Source organism: Camellia sinensis, chromosome 5 (genome assembly GCF_055761805.1).
Source record: "Camellia sinensis isolate YWXY chromosome 5, ASM5576180v1, whole genome shotgun sequence".
In the NCBI taxonomy this organism is placed as follows: Eukaryota; Viridiplantae; Streptophyta; class Magnoliopsida; order Ericales; family Theaceae; genus Camellia; species Camellia sinensis.
The window spans coordinates 202,437,986-202,452,676 of NC_138965.1; the positions used below are offsets into that span (position 1 = coordinate 202,437,986).

The window sequence follows — 14,691 nt, forward strand, 5'->3', positions numbered from 1 at the left end:
TTTAAAAAAATGATCAAACCCACCCAAGCCCGAAAACCAGGCCCACCGGACCGACCGGCCCAAAGTCCGAATACCACTGGGCCTAGGATTAGGCCTAATTTTTTTGACTCGTGGGCCTGCCCGACCCAGCTTGAATTTTGGCAGGAGCTCGTGAAACCCGACATAAGTCGGGCCGAGCTAGGTCGGACCAAATTTACACCCCCAATTTGAGGGTAGACATAAGGAAAGCCCTATCAAATTTACGAAACAAAATAAATAGATATATTGTCCATTACGCTAGTACAGCTTGTTTTTCAAAAAACATCATCAATACATTTGGTATTAAAAATGAATAATGACATAACTTTTTCATTTTTTTTTTCCCAGAGGATTTATAGAGATTCAGCCCGACTAATCTCCAAATACATACAATCCTTCTATCTCTGATAAATAAAAAAATTAACTATTAATTCATCTTTTTAAGGCTCGAGCTCATAACTTCTTACCTTGGAGACATATAAACTATTGGAACAATCTTTTGTGTAAATAAATAAATTGAAATAAATTCAAACAAAATAAATAAATAACATACCGGATTTATTTATCGAACCGAATTAATTAAGACCAAGTCGAGTGTGTGACACTCTGTCCTTAAGACAGATTCGCCCCGCTACGGTACTTACGGTTGAGTGGCGTCTATCTCCCAGGATACAATGATCTTCACAAATTGTAGTAGTACTCCAAACAATTTGTTCGGCGAACCAAACCTGTGTTCTAACTCTCTGAATATTATACTAAAACTAATATGAAGAATAAAAACAAATGCAGTATTTTTTTGGACAGCAAAAAGACCACAAACACACTGAATTTCCCCGGGCCTAAACCATTGCTGGAATGTAATATTTATAGGCAAATATTACTGTCCGAAAAGGTTCCAATATTGAAAGAACATAAGAGATTTCAAATGAACAGGTGCCAACTTATTCAAACAGTTTTAGCCGTTGCACATGGAATAGAACTTCCTTCCAACAGTTTGAAAAACAAAAAGCCGTTAGAGGACAAAGTCCACTACACTGTTTGGAATAAATTTTATTAAACTATTTGCATAGTTTAATCAAACCAACAACCTTCACTGTTTGAAATAAATATATTAAACTATTAGATTTAGATTAAACAAATAAATCTAATAGTATAATAGATTTTAATAAAACCTGTTTGGAATATAAATATTAATCTTATTTGACAAACTTTAGGAAACCATTTAAGGAATCCAAAAATTTGAATTTAGATTTAAATTAAATTCCCACAATAATTTTTATTGAAAAAATTCAAATGAATTTTGTCTAAAAATTAATGTTAAACCTGAAAACGATGTCAATTTCCCATTCACTCATAAATGGTTTTGACGTTCCGTCTTCATCGTGTGACTTGCCATGCGACAAGGAACACTTCACCTCTTCGGACACGCCCCAAAATATTTTAGGGGCCTACTAAATTTTGGGCTCAAAGTCGGCCTAAAATATGCCTTATAAAAACCAATTTTCCAACAATCCCCCACATGAATGGAATTTGACGGAGAGAAAATGCAACAACATGATCTAATACAGAGAGTACAGAAATTGAAAATATTCTGCAAAGGATAGGTAGCTTTTGGCTTTGAACCTTCCCTTGTGAGACACTATCGGATTTACTAGCTAACCAGTGAACATGATGTCTTGAACTGTTCAGCCGTTTGTGTAAACCAAGACAATAGAACTCACACAATATATCAACAGACACAGTTTAGTTCTCACTATTGTGTTCATTTTGGCCCTGAACAACCTGGTCTTTCATGAGTGCTCTAAAGACTTGTAGCCCTTCACAAATCTTATAGAACCGGCCCAGTTCACACTCACATAGGTGATTCTTATGAAAAGTATCCTGCCATACTCAACTAGGTTTACCTAGATATAAGAATCATTAAAAGTATTACTTAACCTAAATTGCTGCAGACATCACTTATTTCATCATAGAAATGGGTAGGAGTTGGACTCCACAGTGATCCTTCTGAGTCAATCACAACTCGGTTGTCCCTTTGAACCTAGATCTTGGGATCTCCAGTCAACTAGGTTGGGTTGCCGTTGTGGTAACTCTTATTTAATAGGCTTAAGTCCCATTCCCCTCGATGAATTTTCAACTAACTCTCTTGCTAACCCTTTGGTTAGTGGATCCGCTATGTTATCTTTAGACTTAACATATTCTATGGAAATAATTCCATTAGAGAGTAGTTGTCGTACGGTGTTATGTCGACGACGAATGTGTCGTGACTTACCGTTATACATATGACTCTGTGCTCTACCAATTGCTGATTGACTATCACAATGTATGCATATAGCAGGCACCGGTTTTGGCCATATTGGAATATCTTCAAGGAAATGGCGAAGCCATTCTGCCTCTTCGCCTGCTTTGTCTAAAGCTATGAATTCAGATTCCATAGTAGACCTAGCAATACAAGTCTGTTTGGAAGATTTCCAAGATACAGCCGCCCCACCAAGAGTAAAGACATACCCACTGGTGGACTTCGAGTCTCTAGTATCCGATATCCAATTTGCATCACAGTATCCTTCAAGTACTGCTGGATATCTAGTATAGTGAAGCCCAATGTTACGAGTAAATCGAAGATATCTTAGAACCCTTATCATTGCTTTCCAGTGTTCTACTCCCGGATTACTCGTGTATCTACTTAATTTACTTACTGCATAAGCTATATCTGGGCGGGTGCAGTTCATCAAGTACATTAAGCTTCCAATAATTTGGGCATACTCTAATTGAGAAATACTTTCCTATACATTTTTAGAAAGGTACAAATTAACATCTACAGGAGTTCTAGCAAGATGATCATCATCTTTGCTGAATTTGTCAAGTATTTTCTTAATGTAATGAGATTGTGACAAAGCATATCCTTCTGATGTTTTGGTAATTTTCATACCAAGTATTACATCAGCAATGCCCATGTCCTTCATGTCAAAATGTTTATTCAACATTTTCTTGGTAGTTTTAATCATGTCATTATTACTACCAATGATGAGCATATCATCTACATAAAGACATACAATGACATAACATTTATCTGTGTTTTTAATATAAACACATTTGTCACACTCATTAATTTTAAATCCATTTGATATCATTGCCTTGTCAAATTTCTCATGCCATTGCTTTGGCGCTTGTTTTAAACCATATAATGATTTAACCAATTTACACACTTTCTTTTCTTTCCCTGGAACAGAAAACCCTTCTGGTTGTTCCATGTAAATTTCTTCATTTAACTCACCATTTAAGAAAGCGGTTTTAACATCCATTTGATGAATTTCTAGATTGTATAGAGATGCAATGGCAATTAGCATTCTAATGGATGTGATTCTAGTAACCGGTGAGTATGTGTCAAAGTAATCTAGACCTTCTTTCTGTCTAAAACCTTTGACTACAAGTCTTGCCTTGTATTTATCTATTGATCCATCCGCTTTCAATTTTCTTTTGAAAATCCACTTGTACCCAAGAGGTTTACAACCTGGTGGCAAGTTCACTAATTCCCAAGTGTGATTTTGCAAGATGGATTCAACTTCACTGTTGACAGCTTCTTTCCATAAAGGAGCTTCAGGACTGGACATAGCCTCTTTAAAATTTAAAGGCTCATTTTCTAACAAATATGTTAGAAAATCTGGACCAAAAGATTTTGAGGTTCTAGCACGTTTACTACGCCTAGGTTCCTCTTCTTCATTTTGATCTAACTCTTGTTCTTGATCATGTTCTTGATCCTGACTAGTAATAGCATCAAAAGATCTTTTATGAGTACTAGTCTCTTGTCCAATCTTCTTTGGAAATACATGTTCAAAGAAAGATGCATTCCGGGATTCAATAATAGTATTTATATGCATTTCGGAATGTTCTGATTTATAAATCAAAAACCGATATGCACTACTATTCTTGGCATAACCAATGAAAATGCAATCAATGGTCTTAGGACCTATCTTAGTCTTTTTAGGACTAGGAATAGCCACTTTAGCCAAACACCCCCACACTTTTAAGTATTTGTAGGATGGTACTCTTCCATGCCACAATTCATAAGGTGTTTGATTTATTTTCTTTCGGGGTACTTTATTTAAAATATAATTAGCAGAAAGTATTGCTTCCCCCCACAAGTTCTGAGGTAATCCAGAACTAATTAACATGGCATTCATCATTTCTTTTAAAGTCCTATTTTTCCTTTCAGCAATTCCATTTTGCTGAGGTGAGTAAGTAGCAGTGGTTTGATGAATTATTCCATGTTCTTTACAAAACTCACCAAAAGGTGATTCATATTCACCACCTCTATCACTTCTAAGTTTCTTGATTTTCTTACCAAGTTGATTTTCAACTTCATTCTTATATTGAATGAAAGTTTCCAAAGCTTCATCCTTGGTTCGAATTAAATAAATATAACTATATCTAGTATAGTCATCTATAAAAGTGATTACATACTTTTTTCCACCTCTGGTTTGAATTGATTTAAAATCACAAATGTCACTATGAATTAATTCAAGTGGTTCCGTACTTCTTTCAATTGAATGAAAAGGAGTTTTAGATAATTTTGCCTCAACACAAATTTCACATTTATGATTTGAATCAATGTCAAATTTAGGTAAACATTCCATATTAATTAATCTACGCAAAGATCCATAATTAACATGTCCTAGTCTACCATGCCATAAATTTGAAGACTCAAGCAAGTAAGAAGAATATGTAGTTTTATTAATAACTGAGGGTACAACGGTCATTACATTTAACTTGAAAAGGCCATCAGACATGTAACCTTTTCCTACATACATTCCATTCTTAGTAAGTACAAATTTATCACTCTCAAATACTAGCCTAAACCCATTCTTACTCAACAAAGATCCGGAAACAAGATTCTTGCGAATGTCCGGTACATGCAGCACATTGTTGAGAGTGAGTTCCTTTCCAGATGTCATCTTGAGTACAATCTTTCCTTGTCCTTCAACTTTGGAAGTTGAGGAGTTGCCCATAAAAAGTTGTTCACCATTATCCACTGTAGAATAAGATGTGAACATCTTTTTGTCGGCACAGATATGGCGAGTAGCACTAGTGTCCACCCACCATTCTTTAGGATTTCCGACAAGATTTGCCTCGGAAACAACTGCAGAAAGATTGATGTCATCGACACCATTGGAAATATTATCCACTTCGGTCATGTGGGCTTGAGCAGGCTTCTTGCTTGTTCTTCTTTTGTTTTTGCCTTTGCTACGGCAATCTTTGGCTCGATGTCCCTCTTTGTCACAGATGTAACATTTGCCATTAAACTTGTACTTTTTATTTCCTCCCCCTTTAGAGCCTTGTGATGAACTTTCTCCAGAAGACTTTCGTTTCTTGGTTTTTGAAGCATGTTCCACCACATTTGCCTTAGACTCCATAGGAAGCTTACCAGCCCGCTTTTCAGAATTGCGGTTGTCCTCCTCAATCCTCAAACGCACAATTAACTCGTCCATAGAAATTTCTTTGCGCTTATGTTTGAGGTAGTTCTTGAATTCCTTCCAGCCTTTTGGTAATTTTTCAATTAAGGCTGCAACTTGAAAGGATTCACTGAGAAACATACCTTCTGCGTGAATGTCATGCAGAATGAGTTGGAAATCTTGAGCTTGGCTGATCACAGTTTTTGAATCAACCATTACAAAATCCAAGAATCTGCCAACCACAAATTTCTTTGAGCCGGCATCTTCCGTTTTGTACTTTTTCTCCAACGATTCCCAAAGTTCCTTTGCAGTCTTGATTGGACTGTAGACGTTGTATAATCTGTTGTCAAGTCCGTTCAAGACGTAATTCCGGCAAAGGAAATCGGCATGTTTCCAGGCATCAACCGCAGCAACCACTTGCCGGTCGGTTTCATCCTCTTTCAGGATAGGAGCATCTTCACGGAGGAAACGAGCCAGGTTCAGAGTTGTAAGATAGAACAACATTTTCTGTTGCCATCTTTTAAAGTCAGTTCCTAAGAACTTCTCTGGCTTTTCACCGTGATTTACCGGTACTGTTACAACAGGAGGGGGGGTTGGCGTCATTGCAGCCACCACAGTAGTACTTGTTTGGGCATTTGTTTCAGTAGCCATCAATTCTAATATATAAAACAAAATTATAATTAGAATTTACACTACACAGAAAATTAAACCAAATTCACAGAATTAAATTCCGTAAAAATAAAAGAAACAAGAATGTAACTTTTATTTTCCAATTAATTTGAAAATAAAATAAAATTTTATTTAAACAAATTAATTCCACACAGAAAGTAAATTCTGTAAAAATAAAAGAAATAAAAAATTATAACTTTTATTTTTCAATTAATTTGGAAATAAAATAAAATTTTATTTAACCAAAATAATTCCACACAAGAAATTAAATTCTATAAAAATAAAAGAAATAATAACTATAACTTTTATTTTTCAATTAATTTGGAAATAAAATAAAATTTTATTTAACCAAATTAATTCCACACAAGAAAATTAATTTCAGTAACACTTCAATAATTAAAATACTGAAACAGAATTTTAATTAATGAAAACTCAGAAAATAATTTCTAAAACTCAAAATTAATTTCTGAAAAAATTCCACAAAAATATATTCTGAATTGTTAATGACACCAGTATCGTACTACTAGTTGTTGTCAAAGAAAAGAGACAGTATATTACTACTATCTGTCAAATAGCATATAATCACTATTTGTTTTTCCAACCAGAATATTATTTTGTAAATTCACAGAAAATAATTTTCTTCCGAAATTATTTACGAAGAATGGAAAAAGGAAAACAAACGAAAAATTCTGTAAACAGAATAATTCGAATCTGTCTTAAGATTGTTGGAACAATCTTCTGTGTAAATAAATAAATTGAAATAAATTCAAACAAAATAAATAAATAACATACCGGATTTATTTATCGAACCGAATTAATTAAGACCAAGTCGAGTGTGTGACACTCTGTCCTTAAGACAGATTCGCCCCGCTACGGTACTTACGGTTGAGTGGCGTCTATCTCCCAGGATACAATGATCTTCACAAATTGTAGTAGTACTCCAAACAATTTGTTCGGCGAACCAAACCTGTGTTCTAACTCTCTGAATATTATACTAAAACTAATATGAAGAATAAAAACAAATGCAGTATTTTTTTGGACAGCAAAAAGACCACAAACACACTGAATTTCCCCGGGCCTAAACCATTGCTGGAATGTAATATTTATAGGCAAATATTACTGTCCGAAAAGGTTCCAATATTGAAAGAACATAAGAGATTTCAAATGAACAAGTGCCAACTTATTCAAACAGTTTTAGCCGTTGCACATGGAATAGAACTTCCTTCCAACAGTTTGAAAAACAAAAAGCCGTTAGAGGACAAAGTTCTACACTACACTGTTTGGAATAAATTTTATTAAATTATTTGCATAGTTTAATCAAACCAACAACCTTCACTGTTTGAAATAAATATATTAAACTATTAGATTTAGATTAAACAAATAAATCTAATAGTATAATAGATTTTAATAAAACCTGTTTGGAATATAAATATTAATCTTATTTGACAAACTTTAGGAAACCATTTAAGGAATCCAAAAATTTGAATTTAGATTTAAATTAAATTCCCACAATAATTTTTATTGAAAAAATTCAAATGAATTTTGTCTAAAAATTAATGTTAAACCTGAAAACGATGTCAATTTCCCATTCACTCATAAATGGTTTTGACGTTCCGTCTTCATCGTGTGACTTGCCATGCGGCAAGGAACACTTCACCTCTTCGGACACGCCCCAAAATATTTTAGGGGCCTACTAAATTTTAGACTCAAAGTCGGCCTAAAATATGCCTTATAAAAACCAATTTTCCAACATAAACTTTGTCTAACTAATACAACTTAATGAATTGTCACGTTGAAACACGTTCACAGTGGTTACATATTTAAAAAAAAAAAAAAAAAAAAAAAAATTATATGAAACCAATTGTATTAATAATTATGAATATATCACATTAAATGATAAACAAAAATGTGATAAAAAATATATGCAATTATTCTAATATTATTGATAATTAAATTTGAATACCATAGCATTAACAAAGGCAGAGTTTTTATACTAATGTGTCTAATTTATCCATTCATTGCAAACCAAAATACCCATCAATTTAAAATTACAAAAATGTTATTTATAGATAAATTACATTTTTTTTAATATCATCCTCAACTTGGTCATAATTAAGAGCAAGTCAGCAAAATCTAACAGACCCCTTGTTTTGCTTTGTAGACACACTCCACCCCGTGTCCAGTAAATATTGGAAGATGACTTCAGTGGTTTAGGAAATTAATTCATTGTGTATTCATGTTTTTTTTTCATTTTTTGTGCCTTTTTATCCAAGAAAATTCTCAATTATGAAATATCAAACAAAATCAGCAAGGTTTAACCCATAACTAATCCTAAAAAAGATATTTCCCGAAAAATAATAATAAATACTCCTAGGAAGAAATTTATGAAGTAAACATGAATAAAACCTCATATTCATTGGTCAATATATGATTAACATATACATCTTCAAACTTCTCCCTTCCTAAATTGAGCAAGTACACTTCTATGGTTTCGACTCCGATCTCCTTTGAAACCCCATCCCAGACAAATACATGTAAGTTAGAAACACAACCACCATATTTCAGCTTCCTCTACAACATATCAATTGATTTTGTTGAGTAATCGACACCTTCAACCCACAAATCCTCGCCCATCAAACAATTCTCTTGAGATAGAATGAATTAGAACTTTTTTGGTAGCATTTATATTAAAGCTCAAATGGAGAAACAATGGAGACTGGCACTGAAAGACACAAATTCAAAGTTCGACTTTCATATGCTCTGGTGGCGTAGACCCTGCAAATTGGAACAGAGTCGTTACCTCTGACTCTTCTTGGACTGTGTAGAGGCTAGTGTGGGAAATTAAGGAGTCGACATACCAGTTAAATCTTGGCTGTCGAGTGGAGCACTGGAGTTAAAGCCCATCTGGACAACATTGTGAAGCTCATCCTCACCCCACATGTTGGGTACCTGTAGACAGATACATAAAAAAAGGGAGGGTAATTGTCATATCAAAAAGATAAATCGCAGTTAGTACATTGAAATGATGAAGTTTCATCATAAGCTCATTTGAAACTCAGCCAACAATGAACGATTCTAGAAGGGAGGGAAGAGGGCCTAAATATTCTATTTCTCCTTGGATGCAGAATTTTTAGGAGGGTTTTTCAGAGATCTCTCATGTATTAGAAGTTGGGAGCATGCTTGTTAGAATCATACGATTCATGATTCGATACGAATTTCAACCAAAACGATTTGAATCGTGCTGTTGAATCTTATGATTCAATTTGCAACCCACTATGGTTCATTGCGATTCAATTTTATTTTTACTTTTACTTACATAATGCATGAAACAACACCGTTCTAGCTTCTCTATCAAGATATAAAAAGAAATCAATTAGTTATATTGATATACATGGTTTTATATGTATATACAAATATATAATCAATTTATATTAATATTTTTTCATTTCATACATGCATAAATTATATATTATATTAAATAAAGTGAATCTTATGATTCTCGGTTCGAGTTTTGAAATAACAATGGTAGGGAGACCAACACTGCCCTCGCAAAGAAACAAATAAATAAGAAATAAGTAGGAAAAATCAGGCTTGAACCTTCATGTTACATCAAACAAAAGCACGGGGAATGTTTTGAGTTTTAAAACAATTGAGGTTTTGCAAATCTACCTGAGTAGGCTCCTTGTATCCTCCACTCATGGCTGCTAATTGGGAATTAAGTGATCTCTGAAGTGCGTCCAAAGAGTTTGACATGCCAGGAAGGCCTGTCTGGGTCAATCCTGGTTGGGATGGAAGCAGAGAAGGAAAGGGCATAGTCATATCGGGTGAATAACCTAGCGTACATGAAGGACCAGCTCGTGACTGAAGAATCTGCAATGAAGAAGAATGAAATTTCCAGAGGTCAAAACAGAAAAAGGCAAATCAATTTGCATTGTACTATGTGGAGTGTCTCAGTGCAGAATCAATTACATCTTTTGCAAGGAGCCCTTCAACATTAAAGTCCAGGCGTGGATTAACTGTTGCAAGCTTCATAGACAGAAACTGAAAAGAAGAGTTGCACACATCAGCCATCAGCTCATTAGAAGCACATGAAATTTCAGAAACATGAGTAGCAAATATGAGAATTTAATTTTTTTTTTTTGAAGCTGTACAATAAACTAACATATAAATTATAATGAGTGCCCAAAAAGCTTGAGGTAGCGAATTCTGAAAGAGTGGTTATGATTTATCTCCTACATTAAAAGAAAAAGAAAAAGAAAAAAGCCTCTTTGGAGAAGATAGTAGAAGCTATTTTGCTGTTCTATTCAAATGATCCGTGTCAAAAGTTACATACAAGAGTAGCATAAAGTGAAGTAGTTCAAAGGAAAGACGATTTACAAAACTGAAGTGTCTGTGTTGCACAAACAGCCAAGGCAATTCAAAGGCAATAACAACACATAAAAATTAAGAATAACTAGGGTGAAAAATGAAAAATAAGAAGATTCAATGATCATACCTCAACCTGTCGTTGTAGTGACTGCACATAGTTAATGATTTCATCAAGCATAACTGCCTTTCCCGTGACCTGAAAAAAACAACCAATTTTCATGAAATAAGCTGTAATAACTAATAATAATACTATACTCTACTGAGAGTTCCACCTATGCTACATGGATACTCCTAGATTTGTGAATTGCGAAGTACCCATGTTAGATACTTGACATTTGGGTTAGGGAATGATACATGTGTCAAACATGTCTTAGACATCCATCCTACAAACATATCACAATTTATTATGAAACTATGCATAAGACTCTCATCGTATGCATAAAAAAAGCTCTACACTAGTTTGTAAATTCCATTCTAACCTAAATAAATGAAAGATATATTTAAGAGAGATGAAAATTTAGTTGCGCCCTAGTGTCCTTGGGCATGAGAATTAGATGAACACAAATGCAACCCGACACCAATACCCAAAACCATGATACATGGGTACACACTAAGCTGTTTAATTCCAATAAACCAACCTTGCTGCAACCAGGAACAATGTCCTGAAGAAGCTTCATCCTTTCACTGATCTTTTCCCTTCTAACCTGTCATCCAAATCAATCAATTCAAACAAAGACTAAGATAAATTGTTTGCTCTGGCTGAAAGCAGAACCTTCATAAGAGTCTTACTCTTTCTGCAAGACTGTGGCTGTTAGTTGCCTGGCCTCTTCGCGCTCTAACATGTATGTACTCTTCCTTTGGTGAATCCGAAGCTTGAGACCCCTGTTTACCATGTTTTCCACTAGGCTTGTTGGTTGTTGAAGTTGGGGTTTGATCTCCCTTTCGCTGAATTTCAGTGTTATCCTTTGTAGTTTCATTATCCTACACCACATAAGAACAAAAATAATCAATAAGAAAAAAAGATTTGAATCACTAGTTACTGCTCAAATAAAAAACAGTAATTCTAGTTACATAGAAATCAAACGCAGAATGGATGGATAGGATTCTTTAAAAGTAGGTCTCACCAACAAATCTTGCAAAATCTTGTCCATTAATGTGTTCCTAGCATTGTTCAATGAAAAACAACTGTAAATGGGGCTATACCTGACTACTTCTCTTCCTTTTCTTCAAACCGACTGCTTTGGAAGAAGAAGGCTCCTCTTCACCACCACCACCACCACCACCACTGAATTCGGCTTCATCAGAATCGTTACCGGACACACCAACACCTAGTTTTGCTTCATCATGAGACCGCAAAATGCTCTCGCTCTTCCTCTCATTCTTGAGTGGGCTCCCTTCAGTAGCCCCCAATTCAACCGACATAGAAACATCTTTGGAAGCTTCAACCATGTTCACCTCATTTTTCTGGGATTGCCCACTAGATACAGATTTCAACCCATTTCCCACCAGTACCTCTTGCATTCGTTGCATCACCGATGATGCACCCCTAGCATAAGGATTCATAGATTCAGGAATACTAAAAGGGTTCATCATATCACCAAAATTCCCCCCACCAAAGCACGAGAACCTCGCCGCTCGCTCAATGAAACCAGAATCAGATGGAAACTGAGACAAGCTCTGAGGAATCATTCCAGGACCAGTTGGTAAAAACATACCCCCTTTCACCGTTGAATTTTGTGGAGCCCAACCCATATCAAGTGTTCTCTCAATACTCAGAGGGCCTTTTCTAAATCCCAGTGTGTTTGAAGCGCCAGCACTGCTCTGCAAATTAATGTCACTGAAACCCAAGTTTTGGGTATTGGTGGGGTGGTCCCAAACTGTTGTTGGGCAGAATGAGGGGCCAGAGGAACAAGAAGGAGACTCCATTACATCTCCTTTACAAACTGCCATGGGATTGGTTGTAGGAATTGATCCCATCGATGAATTTGTGAGATTGGATCCGCCAATTGGCCAGTCCGAGGACAAATTGGTAGAATGGTAGTTCCTAAGATCTTCATTCCTTTTTTCCTGTTGAAAATGATCAGTGCCACCCATATCCATTTCTCCTCAACAGAATCGTAAAAGTAGCCAACCAAGAATGGAGACCCCCAAAAGCCTAATTGCCCTCTTAAAGTTGTCTCACAAAAAATGGTGACACCAAAAGCCCAATTGTTCAATAGCCTCAACAAAGATTAAAGACCTAAAAAAATAAATAAAAGAGTGGAAGACATCATGAATAACTATATCAACCCATCAAAAATAATTAGAACTCTTAAAAGACAGTGGCAAGTGTGACAGTTTTTTTTGCCCTTCTTAAGAACGTAAATAAACCCATAAACAAAGAAAGAAACTATGCAAGTTGTCTAAGCTAGACACAAAGAAAACAGCTAAGAAGTACTTTGTGTGACCCACATCAATTCATGAGCAAAAGAGGGGAAATCTGAAGCATTAACACAAAAACAAAAACAAAAACAAAACCAAGTACCAAAATATGTCCAAAGATCACACAATTATACACTGCTATTTCCAAAGTTATCACTGAATTTGTAGTCGTCCTCCCAAAATTACATAAGAGAATCCCCCAATGACCCCTCAAATAAATAAATAAAAAAAAAAAACCCAGTTCGGTAAAGGGCTCATAAAGTGTCCAGAAGCAATTAATCAAAGAAAAAGCATTGATTTCAGCATCATAAATGCACATTCAAAGAAAACCCTAGTCAGAGTAACAGACCCCTCAGCTCTGAATCAAAGAGAGAGAGAGAGAGCAGACTAAAAGTGGGAAGAGAAAGATACCCATTTTTAGATTCTGTACTACTTTTGGTACTCCATCCACCATTTTGATGCTTTTGCACTGATGAGAACTTTTATTGAACTTGGGAAGGACTTTGTTCAAACCCTACTGTTTTTAGCTCAGCCCAACTGGTGTGTACTGTCAATGTTTGATGCCACCAAGAGAAACAATCTTGAAATAGAGATGGAGAGAGAAACAGATCAGAAAGAGCTTCTGGAGGACAGTACAAACAGAGAAACTAACAGGGAAGAGAGAGAGAGAGAGAGAGAGAGAGAGAAAATCAAAAGTAAAATTAAGGGAACTAAGAGAGAGAAAGAAAAGAGTTAAGAGTAAAGGTCCTGCATTTATACCCACGCCTACTTAGGCATCGTTTGGCGTAATTTTTTTTTTTTTTTACTATTTTAGTCAAAATAAAATAAAATATCATATTTAAATAATAATTATTTTATTTTTTTCCATAAAAATTTAAAAATTCAAAAAAATTATTGCAAACAAAATTTTTTAATTCTAAATTAAAAAATAATCCACATCTCAAACAATGCTTAGCCTCTGTTTGGAAAGTGGGTTGACTTTTTGGCTTTTTTTTGGCTATTTTAGCCTGAGCTAAAAAGCTTGGTTTGAGAAGAATTTTTTGACTTTTTAGTTTTTTTGACTTTTTTTGTGAGAGGAGAGTGTAATAATTATGGATTGAATGTGATGTTTTGTTTGTTATGACTAAAATAATTTATTTTATCTTTTATGACTAAAATAACCCGAAACTAACTTGCCAAACCGACCCTTAAAAACATAGGGCTCCTGATGTTTAACCACCGCCACTGCTACTGTCAAATATATTATTACATTTAAATTTTTTATTTTATTTGTATAAAACCTACCTTAGCTTCGCTTTACCACTTCATGTTACTATTATTTAATTTATGCTCATTTACTTTTCTTCTTACCTTTGTTTTCCTAACTATTTTAATCTTTATATTTTATTTAAGTCTTATTAACAAGTATTTTAAGGCCCAACAATCAATGAAAAAGGTTTAAAAAAACATGTAGTTTTCATTGAAATTAATTTTTTTGTTGAATTTAAAAAAAAGTGCAAATTACAAACACTCCTTTCAAGGTTGGGTGAAAATATAAATTCCTCCATGAGATTTAAGAAATTATAAATTGTCCCCTGAAGGTCAAATTTGCATAACAAATTAGGAGAGAATATGTATGAAAATAAAAACTTCAGGGGGCAATTTGTTATGAAAATATAAACCTCAGGGAGCAAGATGTAATTTCTCAAATCTCAGGGGAATCTGTATTTTCACCATACCTCGAGGGAGTGTTTGTAATTTGCCCTAAAAAAAATTAAAATATTTT

At 34.6% G+C, this 14,691-nt stretch overlaps 1 protein-coding gene across 1 annotated transcript; it reads right to left on the reverse strand.

Annotated features, from left to right (window-relative positions):
* Nucleotides 1–8,518: 8,518 nt before the first annotated feature.
* LOC114323241 (transcription factor bHLH49) lies at nucleotides 8,519–13,655 on the reverse strand. The gene is made up of 9 exons (XM_028270787.2): nucleotides 13,338–13,655; nucleotides 11,709–12,744; nucleotides 11,295–11,486; nucleotides 11,144–11,209; nucleotides 10,633–10,701; nucleotides 10,107–10,178; nucleotides 9,807–10,007; nucleotides 8,996–9,086; nucleotides 8,519–8,912 (listed from the first exon to the last, which is right to left on the reverse strand). The coding sequence occupies exons 2-9, from the start codon at nucleotides 12,603–12,605 to the stop codon at nucleotides 8,875–8,877; spliced, it is 1,626 nt and encodes a 541-aa protein (XP_028126588.2). The 5' UTR covers nucleotides 12,606–12,744; nucleotides 13,338–13,655; the 3' UTR covers nucleotides 8,519–8,874.
* Between the last annotated feature and the right edge of the window lie 1,036 nt (nucleotides 13,656–14,691).